General features: G+C 35.4%; 1 protein-coding gene across 1 annotated transcript; it reads left to right on the top strand.

Moving 5' to 3' along the window:
- Nucleotides 1–9,048: 9,048 nt before the first annotated feature.
- Nucleotides 9,049–17,029, top strand: LOC25490299 (pre-rRNA-processing protein TSR1 homolog). Its single transcript, XM_013606810.3, has 20 exons — nucleotides 9,049–9,241; nucleotides 9,341–9,417; nucleotides 9,500–9,577; nucleotides 9,923–10,054; nucleotides 10,365–10,415; nucleotides 10,513–10,653; nucleotides 10,768–10,890; nucleotides 11,007–11,084; nucleotides 11,185–11,274; nucleotides 11,346–11,468; nucleotides 11,907–11,990; nucleotides 12,335–12,433; nucleotides 12,584–12,778; nucleotides 13,903–13,978; nucleotides 14,276–14,379; nucleotides 14,464–14,723; nucleotides 14,849–15,166; nucleotides 15,520–15,598; nucleotides 15,740–15,803; nucleotides 16,560–17,029. The coding sequence occupies exons 1-20, from the start codon at nucleotides 9,151–9,153 to the stop codon at nucleotides 16,676–16,678; spliced, it is 2,382 nt and encodes a 793-aa protein (XP_013462264.1). The 5' UTR covers nucleotides 9,049–9,150; the 3' UTR covers nucleotides 16,679–17,029.
- The last annotated feature ends 444 nt before the right edge of the window (nucleotides 17,030–17,473 follow it).

Raw genomic sequence — 17,473 nt, 5'->3', positions numbered from 1 at the left:
AGTGCACTTTTCCCCCTAAGTTTAAAAAAGTTGCAATTTTGACTCCTTAAGTACAAAAACTACAATGTTGGCCCCCTAAATATTAGCCCCTAAGTTGCGCGGTAGGCCACTTGTATAATTACTAATTTTTTTAAAAATTAAAATGCCACATAATCATTTCCCAAATTAAATAAATGAAAAAAAAATTAAAAAGAACAAAAAAAAAAAAAAAACAATAAAAGGATAAACATGAATCGCAAGTGGATGATCCTTTCAAAACCATCTTGGATTCTTAAACCCTTTGTCCTCTTTGTATCCTTTCCTTTTACCTCAAAATGATCTCGCGATAAAGCCATGTTCCTCTTTCATCTCACCTCCTTTCACCCTCAACACCTCTATGAATTCCCTAACAAACTCGTTGAGTTGCTTCATGCGCTGCTCGAACGCTTCCTTCTGGACTTCGTAACGATTTAGTGAATTCTCTTATTCTCCTTCTATTAAAATTCTCTTCTTTTGTAATTCAGCGATATCCCCACTATATTATCAAGTCAATAATGCTGATATATCTTTGTCACTAATGATGTGTCGTTGAATTCTCTTATTTTCCTGCTGTCTGTGTAACACTCCTATTTCTATTAATGCAATTAAACATGCGAGTAAATCATTTATTCAAGAAATAGAGGCTACGTCATCATACAAAAATTCAAAACCATGAACATGTATATAAACTTCAACAGTCGCAGCGGAATATAAACCAGAGTACGCCAAATATACATGTCATGAACCAATTATTACATCAACATAGATGAATCTCAAATCCCAACATACGGGTAAATCTCCAATCATAACAATAATCCAAAATAAAAGATATAGACTAAGACAATGCCTAGATCAGAGCCACCTAGACTCTATAACACCGATACCGGATAAAGCTTCTGATATCCACCAAGCACAAAAACTCACCGAGCAACTAATCCTGCACAACGTCTACCCATCCATACAGACAGGTAGGCGGTCAAAACCACTGGGGTAAGTATTACATCATCATAATCCAAACAACAGTTACATAAATAATTCAATATAAACATCATGAACTTGATCAATAACAATATTCACACATATATATATATATATATATATATATACACCATGATCTCAATAACTCACATCAATTGATCATCAATCACATGTGTCATAAACAAGTATCAAATCACGTATATTCATGCACAATTACCAATCACAATTCACCAATAAGACTCATGCATGATGTATACCTAGACCGACGCATATATGCATGTGGTACCATTTCACTTCAAGGTCGTCACCTATATCTAGACCGTCAAAGGTCTCTGCAAGGCCGGAGCCCACAAATCTAGATCACTAAGGATCTCTGCAAGACCGAAGTCCACAAAACTAGATCACTAAATGATCTCTGCTAGGCCGGAGCCCAAAGATGCAACAAAAACATCTTATGAAATCTCAACTCGACTATGATGCATGAACATGTAACAAGACTCAATAATGCGACAACAATTCACAATTTTCACCACATTATATAGGACAACTCCCAATTATATTGATCATCTCCACCACATTTGCATTATCAAGAAAACATGTCCATATACAACCAATCATAGAATTCATCATCACACATCAACATAATTATCAATAATCAACAATATCATTCAACATCATTTATCTCATATGGTTTCACCATTCCAAGCATTCCTTACATTCTAAGTAAGATAGCATACACAACTCATGATAAACATCATATCCAAAATACAAGTATTCATTTATACAACTTCACTTAGTCATACAAGAATGATCACAATAACTCATAAGACAATTGGCTCAAGAAACATTTCTGATCCAAAACCATATCAAGTGGCAACCGACCAACATTGATAAAACCCAAGACAAAACAACCTAGACAAGTTGAAGGTTCTCAAACAACCTTAATCATTCATGCAGTCATGAGCTTAAGCCACCTCCGGATCATTAGACATTAATCCAAGAACAACTTAAGTTTGTACGAAAAACCCAATTTCACAATCTTTCACATTCCCACCCGAAATATCACCTTTGACTTGATTAAGATGTTTGACTACTCTTATAAGTCTTACCTAAGTCTATACGAGTTGTAGGTTCAACTTGTAAGTTCCATTGTTTGCAAAAGTTTGTTTTCGACAAAAAGTCTAGAATTCTCAAAAACTTCCAAGTTAAGACTCGAATGAACAATTTAAAGTCTAGGCAAGCTAATCATTTTTCCAGTAGTTTTAGGGGATTAAACAGTAGTTAAATATGTTAAAAGAACCATTTTACAAAGCTCGGATTGGCCCCTAAAGACCCGGAACAAAAGATTAAAGTGGCTGAAATTGGACCTGTTCGCTTAAGCGAACGGGTTACAGTATCCAACTGAAATGTTCGCTTACTGGTGTCTGACTAGTCGCTCACCAGTTCGCTTAAGCGAACGAGTTCTAGTAGCTACTAGTAAGGTTCGCTCACACATCGCTTAAGCGACATAAACCCAGAAAAGAGTATGAATGCTCGCTTACAGGTCGCTTAAGCGAACCTCTAAGCGAACGTTCATAGTTCAGCAGAAAATGTTACGGGTTTGAACCCATTTTCACCCAAAATCCCCAATTTTGATCCCTCATTGCCCAAATGTGTTTTCAAATGATGTTTACATGTCAATACGACTAAAAGACTCACAAAGACTCAACCAAACATGGAAACACTTGACAATTGGACCGATTCACCATTTTTCATCAAAACATCAACAACATCTCATTTCTCAACATAAATCATGAATCTTGCAAACCCAAGCCATGAATTATCACCAACAACATGACATATCAACAACAACATTAATTGATCATGAAACTTATCACAATGCAACAACAACAATGCATAATTCACCAATTGAGCATATTTTCAACACATACCCATTTCATACACTTTGAACATGTAATTCAACTAACAACAATTCATACATCCAAACATGTCATCATAATTAGAGCACGAATTTCATCATTTATGAACATACCCATTTCATACACTTTGAACATGTAATTCATCTAACCATTTTCTCCTCTTGCTCCCACTTTCTCTCTCCAACTCTCACAAAATATCTTATGAATGAAAGTGTGTGGAAATTTCTCATAAGATTAGGTTTTTATAGTAAGCCTCATAAATGGGCATAACCCTCAACTTAATGGACTTAACCCATTTCTATTCAAATCAAAAATGTTTCTACCCACACAACGGTAATTCACTAATAATGGTCGAATAACGGTAAAACATCACCAACGGTCACTAAACGATAAAATATCAATTATTACTCTAGTAACCCGGTAAAACTAATGATTCCCACTAAATACTAAATAATTCTCACCAAACTATAATCTTCTCGTTCTCATAAAATGACCAAAATACCCCTAAGCCTAAAATGACTAAAATATCCTTCTAACACGAAAATCCATGAAAATGCACCAAATGATGAACAATCACACACACAAACACATAAAACACATAATAAAAGTAATTAAAATAAATCTAGTTAAAAATCGGGCTGTTATAGTCTACGCTGCTGCGCGAATACTTATTTAACTATTTTCCTTCTGATGTGATCGCTTCGCAGATGAAGCAGTACTTGCAATTACCGTTGTAGGAGAAACCAGATTTTGTTGTTGATACTGCTATTGTTGGTGTTGTTGTTGTAGAGTTTGAGTTTGAAAACGAGAGTTTGAAAATTGTGGTTGTTGTGAAATTAAATGGGTTTGAGGCTGTTTCCGGCTTTAACGATGCCGTTTTTGAGTTTAAGTTTGAGTTTGGGTGATGGTGTCTTGTTACGGGTGAGAATGATAGGGAATTAATTTTTAGTTTTAGGGTTGAAGTGGAGGATTTGGGGGTGTGGTGGAAAATGCAGGGACGGTGGAGAAGAGAAAGGGAAGCCATTTTTTGGAGTTTTTCTTTCATGAAGATTGCTGTTGTTATAATACTGGAACTGGAAAAAGGGTGTGGCTCCAATAGAATTGGGTTGCTGCAATTTGAGAGTGAAAGTGTGAAATTGAGAAGATGAAATTTGATGTTGTGTGGATGATGATATACAAACCCAGAAAAATAATAAAACCCATAAATGTTGCAATTTTTTTTTTCATTTATTTTAATTTGGGAAATGATTATGTGGCATTTTAATTTTTAAAAAAATTAGTAATTACAACGTGGCCTGTCACACATGCGTTGACCAGATCAAAATTGACCAAAAGGATCAAAGTTGCAAATGGGCTAATACTTAGGGGGCCAAAATTACAACTTTTTCAAACTTGGGAGGAATGTACTTTAGCCTAATTTCTTTTACTAGAAAAGTATCTTCTATATATAAAAAAAAAAAAAAAAACCACTGAAACAAAATAAATAAAGTGGAACTTTCTTGAGTGTTGTGTTTTCACCTTAGATGATGTATTATTTATTTATTTTGAAATATGAATGTGAATTTATGAAAGATTTTACTTATTCTGTTTTTTTTTTTTAAATAAGATTTTACTTATTCCATTTTAAGCAAGATAAGATCAACAATACCATTAAAATATGATAAAATCTAGGTTTTAACAAAAGTATGAGTAGCCAAATTGGTTTGACTATTGATAAAACGGCTCTATAGTTTAGAAATAAAAAGAGGCCAATATGACATCTATTGATAATAGAACCTGACTTGCAAAAACTTTGTGTGAGAGTTAACTTAAAATCAGGTTTCTGCAGAATCGTGGCACGATTGCTGGGCAACGTGGCACGATGGAGGTTTTAGTTTTTTGGGCAAGGTACTGGAAAAATCGTGGCACGATGGGGTCTCATCGTGGCACGATGGTGCACTGGCGGATAAAAATAAAACGTATTTTTGGGAGCAGATTTGTTACAGATTTTAAGCAGATTTGTTACAGATTTTAAGCAGGACTTTCACTATAAATATAGACCTTGTATCAAAGCAAACTTTGAGATAGAGGGGGCTGAAACAGGGGTTTAGAAAAGCAACAACAAAACTAGGGTTTGTATAGAGTTTGTCTCTTAGGAGCAAACACTAGGGTTTGTGGGTTGATTCACCTTGGGAAACACTATTAGGATTGGAGTCTCTTGGTTACGGGAAGAGATTGGGACTTTGGGTAGAATTAGGCGGGAGACTTATTCTTGTAACCCATTGATTTCTCTTTGTAACGATACTCATTATATAGTGGATTGGAGGGCTGCTCTCTCCCCCAGACTAGGTCAATTTGGACCGAACTGGGTCAACAAATTCCTTTGTGTTCTTCTCGCCGTTGTTTTTCTACTTTTGGCTTTGTATTTAATTATTCCATACACTTTGTTTTGGTTGCTTGATTATCCCTTGCTCCACACATCAAGTTGTTATTGGTGTGATTTTCGATCGAATTCACAACAATTGGCGCCCACCGTGGGGCAAGGGTCGAAGGATAATTAAGTACCATGGGTTCAAAGTGGGATATCGAGAAGTTTATCGGAGATAACGATTTCGGGTTATGGAAGGTAAAGATGGAAGCGGTGTTAATACAGCAAAAGTGTGAGAAAGCTTTGAAGGGTGAAGGTTCGTTACCGGTCACCATGTCACGAGCGGAGAAGACCGAGATGGTGGACAAGGCCAGGAGTGCCGTTGTCTTGTGCCTCGGGGATAAAGTTTTGAGAGAAGTAGCAAAGGAAACAACCGCGACATCGATGTGGGCAAAGTTGGAATCTTTGTATATGACAAAGTCTTTGGCTCATCGACAATTCCTAAAGCAACAACTTTACTCGTTCAGGATGGTAGAGTCAAAGGCCATCATGGAGCAACTTACGGAGTTCAACAAAATCCTAGATGACTTGGAGAATATTGAGGTGCAACTTGAGGACGAGGATAAAGCTATACTCTTGTTGTGTGCTCTACCGAAATCTTTTGAATCGTTCAAAGATACCATGCTCTATGGCAAGGAAGGCACTATTACCTTGGAAGAAGTTCAAGCGGCTTTGAGAACCAAGGAGTTGACCAAGTCCAAGGACTTAACTCATGAACACGGTGAGCGCCTAAGTGTCACAAGAGGGAATGGTGGAGGTAGAGGTAACCGGAGAAAGAGTGGAAACAAGTCAAGGTTTGAATGCTTTAACTGTCACAAGATGAGTCACTTCAAGAAGGATTGTCCGGAGATTAATGGTAATTCCGCACAAATTGTCTCTGAGGGTTATGAGGATGCGGGTGCTCTGATGGTGTGGTGTTGTTTGGAGGAAGAAGAAGGTGATGTGTCTCACCTTGGGATTGATGCCTAGTGAAGCGGTGGTCGTCTGGAGAGACGTTAAACACTCAACATCAGCCTGGAGAGGCGGTGGTAAGAATACTCATAATCTACCTGTTGAGGTGGAGTTTCAAGGTTGAAGACATAGTGAGATGTACGCATTTGCTAGTTGAGGTAGAGTACACTCAGCGTGAGGTGGAGTTGAACACACCGGTAATGGTACGACTATGAAGACCTTGGGTGCTATGCTCTATGGTGAGCAAGGGATTTCTTCATGAAGTTGGAGAATGTGTAGCACGGCTTGCGAGATTACTCTAAAAGAATGCCAAGGGTGATTGGATGCAAGGTGATCTTCAAGGAAGCATGAGATGTTATGCGTTGAAGATGTTATGGTGAAAGCTTGCGGGACTGCCTAAAACTCCTAGTGTAGTTGGACTGCAAGGACCTTCGAGAAGGCGGAAGACATTCCGATGGCTGAAGGGGCTGAGGTGTATACTTGTGGATTACTCTAAAAGCCAAGGGTGATTGGGTACAAGTAGATCTTCAAGGAAAGCGGGAGATGTCTCGTATTGAAGAGGTTATGGTATAGTCTTGTAGAACTACCTGAAATTCCTAGTGTAGTTGGACTACAAGCATCTTCGAGAAGGCGGAAGACATTCCGATGGCTGAAGAGGTTGAGGGTGTAAACTTGTGGAGCTACTTGGAGTAGTGGGAAGCAAGGGTTTGAGCAGCAAGGATGTTGATGATCGGCATCATCGCTGATTTGAAGTCAAGGTGGAGAATTGTGAGAGTTAACTTAAAATCAGATTTCTGCAGAATCGTGGCACGATTGCTGGGCAACGTGGCACGATGGAGGTTTTAGTTTTTTGGGCAAGGCACTGGAAAAATCGTGGCACGATGGGGTCTCATCGTGGCACGATGGCGCGCTGGCGGATAAAAATAAAACGTATTTTTGGGAGCAGATTTGTTACAGATTTTAAGCAGATTTGTTACAGATTTTAAGCAGGACTTTCACTATAAATATAGACCTTGTATCAAAGCAAACTTTGAGATAGAGGGGGCTGAAACAAGGGTTTAGAAAAGCAACAACAAAACTAGGGTTTGTATAGAGTTTGTCTCTTAGGAGCAAACACTAGGGTTTGTGGGTTGATTCACCTTGGGAAACACTGTTAGGATTGGAGTCTCTTGGTTACGGGAAGAGATTGGGACTTTGGGTAGAATTAGGCGGGAGACTTATTCTTGTAACCCATTGATTTCTCTTTGTAACAATACTCATCATATATTGGATTGGAGGGCTGCTCTCTCCCCCAGACTAGGTCAATTTGGACCGAACTGGGTCAACAAATTCCTTTGTGTTCTTCTTCTTCTTTGTGTTCTTCTCGCCGTTGTTTTTCTACTTTTGGCTTTGTATTTAATTATTCCATACACTTTGTTTTGGTTGCTTGATTATCCCTTGCTCCACACATCAAGTTGTTATTGGTGTGATTTTCGATCGAATTTACAACACTTTGGCCCCAAAAATGCTATTAACTGTTAACTATATACAATAGTTGAAGTTTTTTTTTTGTTTGCAATCTACGAGCATTCTTGATGCAAGTCACACATTAATCGTTTCTTGATGCAAGTCACACGTTAGTCGTTATAGTAAACAAAACAATATATTAATCCAGGTCCTTTGTTACGAACTTAATAAAGTACTTTGTAGTGTCGTATATTCGAATGCAAGCAAATATGGTAAGTCGCAACATAACTTTAGTATCTCTATACTAGATCCCGCACCACATGATATGTACTCTTTGATTATGAACAAAATGCATCAACCTTACCTTTGCTAAAAAAATTCCCCATAATTGGATTTTGTTAGGCATTAAGATTATACATACACATCCCTAAAAAAATAATTATACATACATTATGAGCATCAATCAACTTCTTCCTTACATCCTCGAATCTCGAAACATCTCCCTAATCAGTGATAATTATAAGTATATAGGTTCTGTTTGCCATCGTTTATTTTGATCTTAAAAAGTACTTTAAATACAAAAATAAAATTGTTTCATAATTATTATTATTATTTAATTTATTTTTTTATTAAAATGATAGAATTTTAGTTAAATAATTATAAAATTAACAAATTTATCAAATATATAAATAAAGGATAAGTTTTTTTTACCTAATACAACCTTTTAAAATAATTATAAAATTAACAAGTTTATCAAATTTAAAATAGAATAAATTAGACCACCAATATTTATTTTTGGAAAAAATACAATATATATATAATACATTTTTTTTGAAGAAAAAAAAATATAGAGACTGTATGTATGTATATAAGTTTTATATTACCAAGACATAAGTGTTATCTTTATTTTTTTTATTTTTTCTTGTCAAAAAAAAAAGAAGAAGAATTTAATTAATATATAGACTGTTAGTGTAAATAAATTTTTCATCAACACTTTATCGTAACTATTAGATCATTATAAGTACTTGACACTTTATTGTAAAAATTCTCATAATTTCTTATGAAATATTTTCAAATAATACGTTTTTAAATGTAAATTAGGTTTAGTTTTACATTCTGCAAAAAAAAAAAAAAAGTTAGTTTACACATTGGAAAGGTTGGCCCGGACCGGGTCATAAAGTTGCTGAGACCCGATTTAAATGATATAAACCAACGGAGGAATATGATTTACACATGAAAAATGGTTCGGACCGGGTCCTAAGAGGTCGAGACTCCGGTTTAAAGTGTTATAAACCAGAAAGGATTCGCATGCAATAAAAGGGTTTAGTTTAGTTTAGTTGGGTCTCCAAAATAGGGTTTTGCAGATTGCAACTCACATAACATAGCAGTGAAAGCTGCTGCTGCTGCTGCTGAGTGCAATCAATCATCACCATGGGAGGAGGGAAGCATCAAATCAATAAGGCTCACAAGTCACGCTTCTCTTCCAAGTCTTCTCGCAACATTCACAAAACCTCTGTTAAAGGTTCGTTCTTCGTATTTTCAACATATCAAATGCTTATTTCAATTTTTATAAATTTTTACATTTATAATTAATGTTTAGTTTTTGAATTGAATTGTTTAGATAGACTTGCAATCGTAAAAAATGACCGCAATATCGGCAAAGGTGCTCGTGCTGCTCGACTTCAGAGAAATAAAATGGTATTTTTCAATCTGTTTCAATGTTGCTGTTGTTTCTTTTCATTATATTTGCTTTCAGAATCATTGATTTGTAAATTTACAGATACGTGAGCAAAAAAAGGCTGCAGTCTTGAAAGAGAAAAGAGAATTGACTGGATCCAAATGTCCTCCCCGCGTGATTGTGAGTAAATTCATCCTCTCATTTTGATATAAATGCACTGTTTGGATAAACAGCTTAATTAAGCACTTATATATAGTTTTTTTGTAACTAAATATGAAATTATTTTCTTTTAAGCTATAAGCTGATTTCATAAGCTATCCTAGAGTGCTGTTGGAAATAAACTTAAAACAACTTATGGGCATGTGTTAAGCTGTTTCTACAAGTTTTCAAACAGGTTCACAAGTGTTTATGCTAGTAGATAAGCTGATATAAGCCAATCCGAATAGGCCCTTATTCATTGCATACGCATTTTGAATTCACTTTTCCTGTGCCCTCACATCCTTATTATTTTTCTGTTCCTTCCAGGTTCTTTTTGCCCTTTGTGCTACTGTGGATTTAGAACCACTTGCAGATGATCTTTTGACATTGTTATCTAAAGAATTTTCTGCGGCGCGGTCAGAGACAGTTGCCTCTTCTGAATATAGGACCAGAGCAACGGTACATCTTACTGCTGCCTTATTCTCTCGAAATTAGTTAATTTGTGGAGTCGTTTGTATATACAACATTGATTGAGTTAATTGCTACGATTTTTTATTTTATTTTATGTATAATACTTAATAATAATTGTAATGGTCTCAAGCAATGAATTTCGAATTCATAGTACAGACATGAACTTGTTTATTGAGAAATAAGGCAATGGCTGTGCTTCAAACATATGTTCAATTAGTATTTAATTATGTTTTTTGAATAGTCATTTCCCATGTATGTTTTAATGTAAGGGATTTTACACCAATGTTATACGCCACAGGTACTAAAAGCACCTCATGGTGATCTACTATCCTGCATGGAAATGGCTAAGGTATTATCTATTGCTTTTAGCTTTTTTCAAGGATTTTAGTTTGAGGGTGTGGAAAACTTGGGTTTGTGCTTACTGTTCGACACTATTTGTGTTGTAGGTTGCTGATCTACTGGTTTTTGTGGCCTCTGCAAGGTCTTCGTGCGAAGATACTGATTCTTACTTCACCGATTCATTTGGAAGTCAATGCCTTTCTGTATTTAGGTCTCTTGGTTTACCAAGCACTGCTGTCTTTATTCGTGTAAGTTATGGTCATTCTTATTTTTGGAACTTATGGATTTACACGAGCTTACAATCATTTTACGAAGGAATTGAAATTTAATCATTTATGCGGACTTCCATGTAATGCTTTCAGGATCTGCCAACCGAGCTAAAACAAAGAAATGAACTAAAGAAGATCTGTACATCTAGTCTTGCCACTGAATTTCCCGAGGACTGTAAATTTTATCCAGCTGATACAAAGGAAGATCTTCACAAGGTAATTATTTCATTCATTCATGATGGAAAATTCCGATTCCACCTGCTGAATTTATCACCCATTGTATGCCCAGTTTTTGCCTAAGCCTTACACTTTTCTCATCTTTGCAATCACAGTTCCTGTCCCTCTTTAAAGAGCAAAGGCTTAAAACTCCTCATTGGAGAACTCAACGATCTTACCTCATGGCTAACAAGGTTTGAATTCATTATTTTGATCCAGATGTTTATTGATTCTATCAATTTACATTTAGTTTTGCATATCGAGCTTATCATGTTTTACCACCCTAAATTACAGGTCGACACGGTATATGATGGCAATTCTGAAAAATGCACCCTCGTTCTCAGTGGTTACCTTCGTGCTCGTAACCTCTCCGTGAATCAACTGGTAATCACAAGATCATGGAATACATTTTAGTTCCATTTAGTTGTTTGTTGTCTCACATTTTGTTTGTTCAGGTACATGTATCAGGAGCAGGAGATTTTCAACTGTGCAAAATTGAGGTTCTTAAGGATCCATTTCCTTTGAATTCTAGAAAAAATCAGGACTTGATGGATTCAGATGAAGTGCATGATGTGGAGGTATAGAGTTTTATCTAGTTTTCAACTAGACTGGTTAGGAACTCTTAAAGGAAGTGGCTTTTAAGATTGAGGTTCAATCTGGTTTTGCACATATATTATGTAAATATATAGCTGTATGTTAAAATGTATAATATGTACGTATTCAGAAGGTAAGTAAAATAATGGCAATTAATATTGAATAACAATTTCAATTGGCAAATACCGTTTTTTGTCAATGTCAATCTGAAAACACCAACTCAGGTCCTTCTTAATTTTGATATACTGAAATTCCAAACCTTCTGTTTCATATACTGTGTCGACCTGTTCATGCAACACTGGACATTATGATCTCAAACCACTTGGACATTATGATCTTTTTATACTCATTCAATCTCAAACCATTTATTTATACTTACACATTTACTTTTTCCTCATTTTTCCTACCTTTTAATGTTGTAGGTCATTCGTACTCTAGTTCCAGATCCTGACAATCAAGAATCTTTAGTTGCCGAGAATACACCCGATCCTCTTGCTGGAGAGCAGGTAGAATAAATTCTCATTTCTACTATTGCCATTTGTAAAATGTTATATTTGATTTACGGAGGTTCAGTACTCATAATTTCTTAATGGACGTCATTTTAATTGATCATTATTAGAGTATTTCATAATTTTATTTTTTATAGTATAGAATGGCAGTACAAGCTATGATGATTGGCTTGTAATTCAATCAGATGTTGCCTAATCTGACTTCACTTCACTATTTTAAGCCTAGAATTGGCCCAGTGTTTAAACAAATTAGTGGGTGCATTATCTGAATACCATGTGTTTATTTATTTGCAAGATTCTTTTGTTTAACATTCTGTTATGATATTATTACTTGTTGCCAGACATGGCCAACGGAAGCTGAAATAGCAGAGGCTGATGAAGATCAAAAGCAAAAAAAGATAAGAAAGAGGAAGCTTCCTGCTGGCACTTCAGAATACCAGGTATGCGCTTGTATTCTTGTTTCACTTCTGATTGTTTTTTGGTCACCCTTATTGTTTTCAATACTCATATTTATATATATATATGTTTTGACATTTCTGCTCATGAAGTATCTAGTATGGAAATAATAGGTATCTGGTATTTATTTTCAGGCTGCTTGGATTGTTGATGACTCTGATGACGAGGAGTCGGACTGTGACAATGAAGATGTTGATGGTATGGTGTTGGATGAAGTAGATGGGTTTCCAGGTCAAGAGGGAAATGAGTATTTAGATCACGATGGCGATGGAGCTTCACTAAGACTTGGAGATTCTGAAGATGAAACTGACAATGATTCAGTGATGATGGTGAGCTTGTTAATACTTTTGCAACTATAAAATATTTATCCTTTAGACCTTTGGCCTCGTTGGACAGTCTCTTGTCCTTTATTTTGTTCCTGGCATTTGAACACTGTAAGCATCGGTAAGTTCTACTTAGGCTTTGTTTGGGAGTTTGGAGGGGAGGGGAAGGAAAGGCTTTGGGTGGACAAAAATATAGGGGAAAATTGAGAAATCTTTCACATTTTTTGAAAGTGTGTTTTTTTTAGAGGGATAAGTTAATGCTTATGGTTAATATATTTTTAATTTTAAGAATATTATTACAACATATATTAAATTTGAAGAATTCATATAAACCCTCCCAAACCCCCCAAAACCCTCCTCCAATACAATTTTTTAGTTCCCCCAAACAAGGAGGGTTTTATATTTTGAAGAAAAATAAGCCCCCCAAAGCCCTTCCTCCCATATGTCTTCTGTTTCTTCCACCTACCCCTTCCTTCTTTTTTTTTTCTTTCCAAACTCTTCCTTCACTTCCCCTCCGAACTCGCAAACAAAGCCTTAATCGATCAATCTCGCAAATCCGGTATTATGGATATTCAATTATTTTTGCGAGTTTTGCATTTACAGTATTTCAAATATTTTAAGGACACATGTTTTAATAATCCCGTCCCATTGCGGGGTGTCTGATTTCTTTTCTCCTAAATTATTGAAAAGGTATTTCTTCTTTTAAATGCATGTTTGTGTTTGAGTTTGGGATTTAATTGGCCTTGGTGCAAGACTTTATTACTTGTACCATTGAAAAAGTTCCTATAGAAAAAATGCTTTTGACAATTCCAAATGTTCATTGTACAAAATAATTACTATTTAGAACTTAAATTGCATCTTCAGACTAATGTATTTTGAGGTTAATAAAGTTTTGTTGGCCGCATACAGAGAGAAGTTATGAAAAAAAATTATTTCATTACCCAATATTTTTCAAACATGGTGGTTATTTTTGTTTACTTAAAAAGTATATTATCCATCACTTTTAAGACAGTCAGCTCTCTTGTTAAACAATGTTGGATTAATTTTTTGCCAGATTAATTTTGATTTCCTTGGTGTCAGTGGATCATGATCCATACCTTTAATGCATGATCACTATTTTGGGATTACAGGAAGTAGATAACATGACTAGGGAGAAGATACAAGACGAACTTAAGGAACTTAAAGAAGCACATGCTGCAGATGAGGGTACTTCTTTTCTTTTATTATCTTATCAGTTTTATCACTATATATATATGCCACACTTATGGTCTGCTTTTTTGGTTGCTACTTTATATTTCATGTCCTGCCCTTGGCACTTTGTTGGGAATTTGACATAGATACCTTTTTTTGGATTTCCACCTTAAGTTCCTACCTTTTGCATTGTTAGAAATTTTGCCTTAGATGAGCAAGAATTGAGCCTTTATGGATGACTTGAAGTTGTATTGCTGGTATGATGATATTCTTATTGATTAGTTGCCTGCCATTTGTTTGTTGTTGGTGTAGAGTATCCTGATGAAGTGGATACACCATTGGATGTTCCGGCTAGGAAGCGGTTTGCAAAATACAGGGGACTCAAGTCCTTCAGGACTTCTTCATGGGATCCTAAAGTATGTTTGCCTTTTGGAGATTCTTTACAGCAATACATTGGTACTAAACAAGAAATAATAATCTGACATTTGTAATAATATCAGGAATCTCTACCTCAAGATTATGCCAAAATTTATGAGTTTGATAATTTTAAAAGACTACAAAAGCATGTTCTTGCTAAAGCTTTAGAATTGGAAAAAGAAAACAGAGAGGACTGTGTTTCAGTTGGCTCATATGCTAGGCTGCATATCAAGGAAGTGCCCAGTGCTGTTGCATCAAAATTATGTATAATTGCAAAGACAACCCCGATTACAACATGTGGCCTTTTGAAACACGAGTCAAAACTATCTGTCCTTCATTTCAGGTGTGTATATGCTATATCATTTTACCATATCTGCTGTTTGTGCTTTTTAGTGGCCTCTCATCAAAAGTGGCTCTTTCTGAATATTTGAAAAATGTGTAATGAACAAAATCACTTGTGTTTTGTAGCGTGAAGAAGCACGAAACATATGAGACACCCATCAAATCCAAGGAAGAGTTAATATTTCATGTTGGGTTTCGGCAATTTGTTGGCAGACCAACTTTCTCTAGTGAGTTCATAAACACAGACAAGAACAAGATGGAGAGGTTTCTCCATGCTGGACGCTTTTCAGTTGCTTCAATTTATGCACCAATTTCATTTCCTCCTCTTCCTACAATAGTCCTAAAGAGAGTTAGAGAGGATGCCACACCAGTAGTGGCTGCTGTTGGTTCACTGAAAACTGTTGATCCAGATAGGATAATCCTTAAGCGTGTTATTTTGACAGGGTATGTTCATTTATTTTTGCCAAGGCCAAGATCCATCAACTGAAAACTTTTATATAATAAATTATTTCTTTATATCTCAATATTTTCTTAAGAGTATCTCAGTTTATCTCTTGGCATTAATTTCTATATTTATAAGTTGTAGACTATAGTCACGAGCTGTTCCCTATAATGTCAACAAAAAGCTTGCGTATTACTTATTGGTTCTATTGTCTTTTTGGTTGATGTCTTTGCATATCGAATTTGAGGGCAAAATGTGATTATTTTCATTTCAGAGTTGTTTGTGACATTCACGACAATCCACAACAAAATTACTGTCATGCTAATTAATAGTTTTTGAACATTTTGTGGTGCAGCTACCCCCAAAGAGTATCAAAACGTAAAGCTTCTGTGAGACACATGTTCTATAATCCAGAGGATGTTAAATGGTTCAAGGTAAGAAACAATTGTTGCCCAGTTTCTGACATCATTAGATTTAATTTTGATGATTTGTAGAGTAATGAAAGAACTTGTTCTCTGAAAATTATCCTCAATTATCACCCTAACATGGTTTCTTAATGTGGGTGGTGGTTGCAGCCTGTAGAGCTCTATACCAAACGTGGTCTTCGTGGTCGAATTAAAGAACCTGTTGGTACACACGGTATGTTATGTTGCAAACCCTTATTGCTAATCTTCTTAATATGAACTTTTAGGCAGATACTCATTTTAGGGAGAAACTGATTATTTTTTTGCTTCATTAATGACGGACTTGTTTGTTGTTGCATTCTATGAATCTCATCATGACTCATTTTTTAATGTTATATTGTAATTTTCTTATCCTGGTAAAATCTTGTTTCAAATGGATTTTGCTATGCTGTTGATCTGAATTTACCTCCTACCTTCTTGTCTAAGACGAGTAGTATACAGAGACTTGTGGGAAAAGTTGAACTAGTCTGATAAATTACAATTATTAGATCTGCCCCATTATTCGATATAGATTGAAATGATTGTTTGCCAAGGGAAATCTTCACTGTTGGAAACACAATTGTGCCCATTTATGATTTTTGTTTTTTTATGCTTAGCTTCATAGCTTTTTGAAGATATATTATATTCTTCTGTGAGAGTTCTGCTGTAAGTACTGTCTAGTTCATTAGAATTATTACACATTGGGGTTTGATAAATATAAAAATGGTACTAATGAAAAGGATAGATGAGAGGAGTGAAAGTAAAGGCCGGAAAATATTTTCCTTTGCATTCTGCGCGGGTTGATAAATATAAAAAATCTTACTGAACTAATGATAATCAATTAGTCGTTTATTATTTTGTCGACTAAATGTAAATTCCCTGTGTATGTTTTTTGCAATTGTCGACTAAATGTAGGATACCTATTGATCGTATTCTGTTTATTGTTGTTCAGGAGCAATTAAGTGTCTTCTCAATGGGGTTCTTGAACAGCGTGATACTGTATGTTTGAATTTATTTAAACGTGCATACCCGAAGTGGCCGACTCGTCATTTTCCTATATTAGATTTTTGATGGGATGGCAGTTGAATTCTATTATTGATCAAGGAATTCAATAGAAAGCCAATTGGGAATGAAGCTTTGGTTCAGATTGACTTCCTTGAATGGAGGATGCAGTTTAGTGGCCCGTTTATTTACTTAAGAAAACGAAGGCCAGAACCCCTTGCTGGTTTCTGAACGTCAGAGAAGATAAATTAATAGATATCAAATTTTGTATTTTTTTTTTTTTGCACACAGAAATACTGTGTACTAGGTGTTCACATTATGATTCATTTATAGTATCATTGTGGAATGAACTTCATTTCAGTTAAGGCTACTTTATGCATGTTCAGACATTCTATTGTATTGTAGCTGTTGATTGGTCTATGTACTTATTTTATTTTTTTTGGTTTCAAGCTGCGTTGCCACACTAAGACTCAAGAGTCTCGCTGTTGGCAAAAGACCGCAGCAGGAAGGAGGTGAAATTAGTAGTGGGTGGGATTCTAGTTTCTAGAAGATAGATGCCTTGTTCAAGTTTTAAATGAGCCATGTTTTTTGAACAACCAATTTTGATACAACTTACGGGACAACCAAATATATACAAAGAAATGTATGTATTTACATTTGACATGAAAACCAAAACAACATGGTAAGATGATAACCAAATTATGAGAGTTGTCCTAAAAGTTATAAAATTGTTGCACAAAAACATAATTTTTTTATTTGCAACATTAGATGAAATAAAGTCAAAAGTGATTTTAATATAAGTTTTCATGAGTTATCTTAAAGAGCTTACGAAAATAAGTTTTTGTTTTGGACACAGTCTATGAA

The sequence above is a fragment of the Medicago truncatula genome, chromosome 3 (assembly GCF_003473485.1).
Source record: "Medicago truncatula cultivar Jemalong A17 chromosome 3, MtrunA17r5.0-ANR, whole genome shotgun sequence".
In the NCBI taxonomy this organism is placed as follows: domain Eukaryota; kingdom Viridiplantae; phylum Streptophyta; class Magnoliopsida; order Fabales; family Fabaceae; genus Medicago; species Medicago truncatula.
The sequence above is the reverse complement of the archived record's forward strand: the minus strand, read 5'-3'. Positions and strand labels throughout refer to the sequence as shown.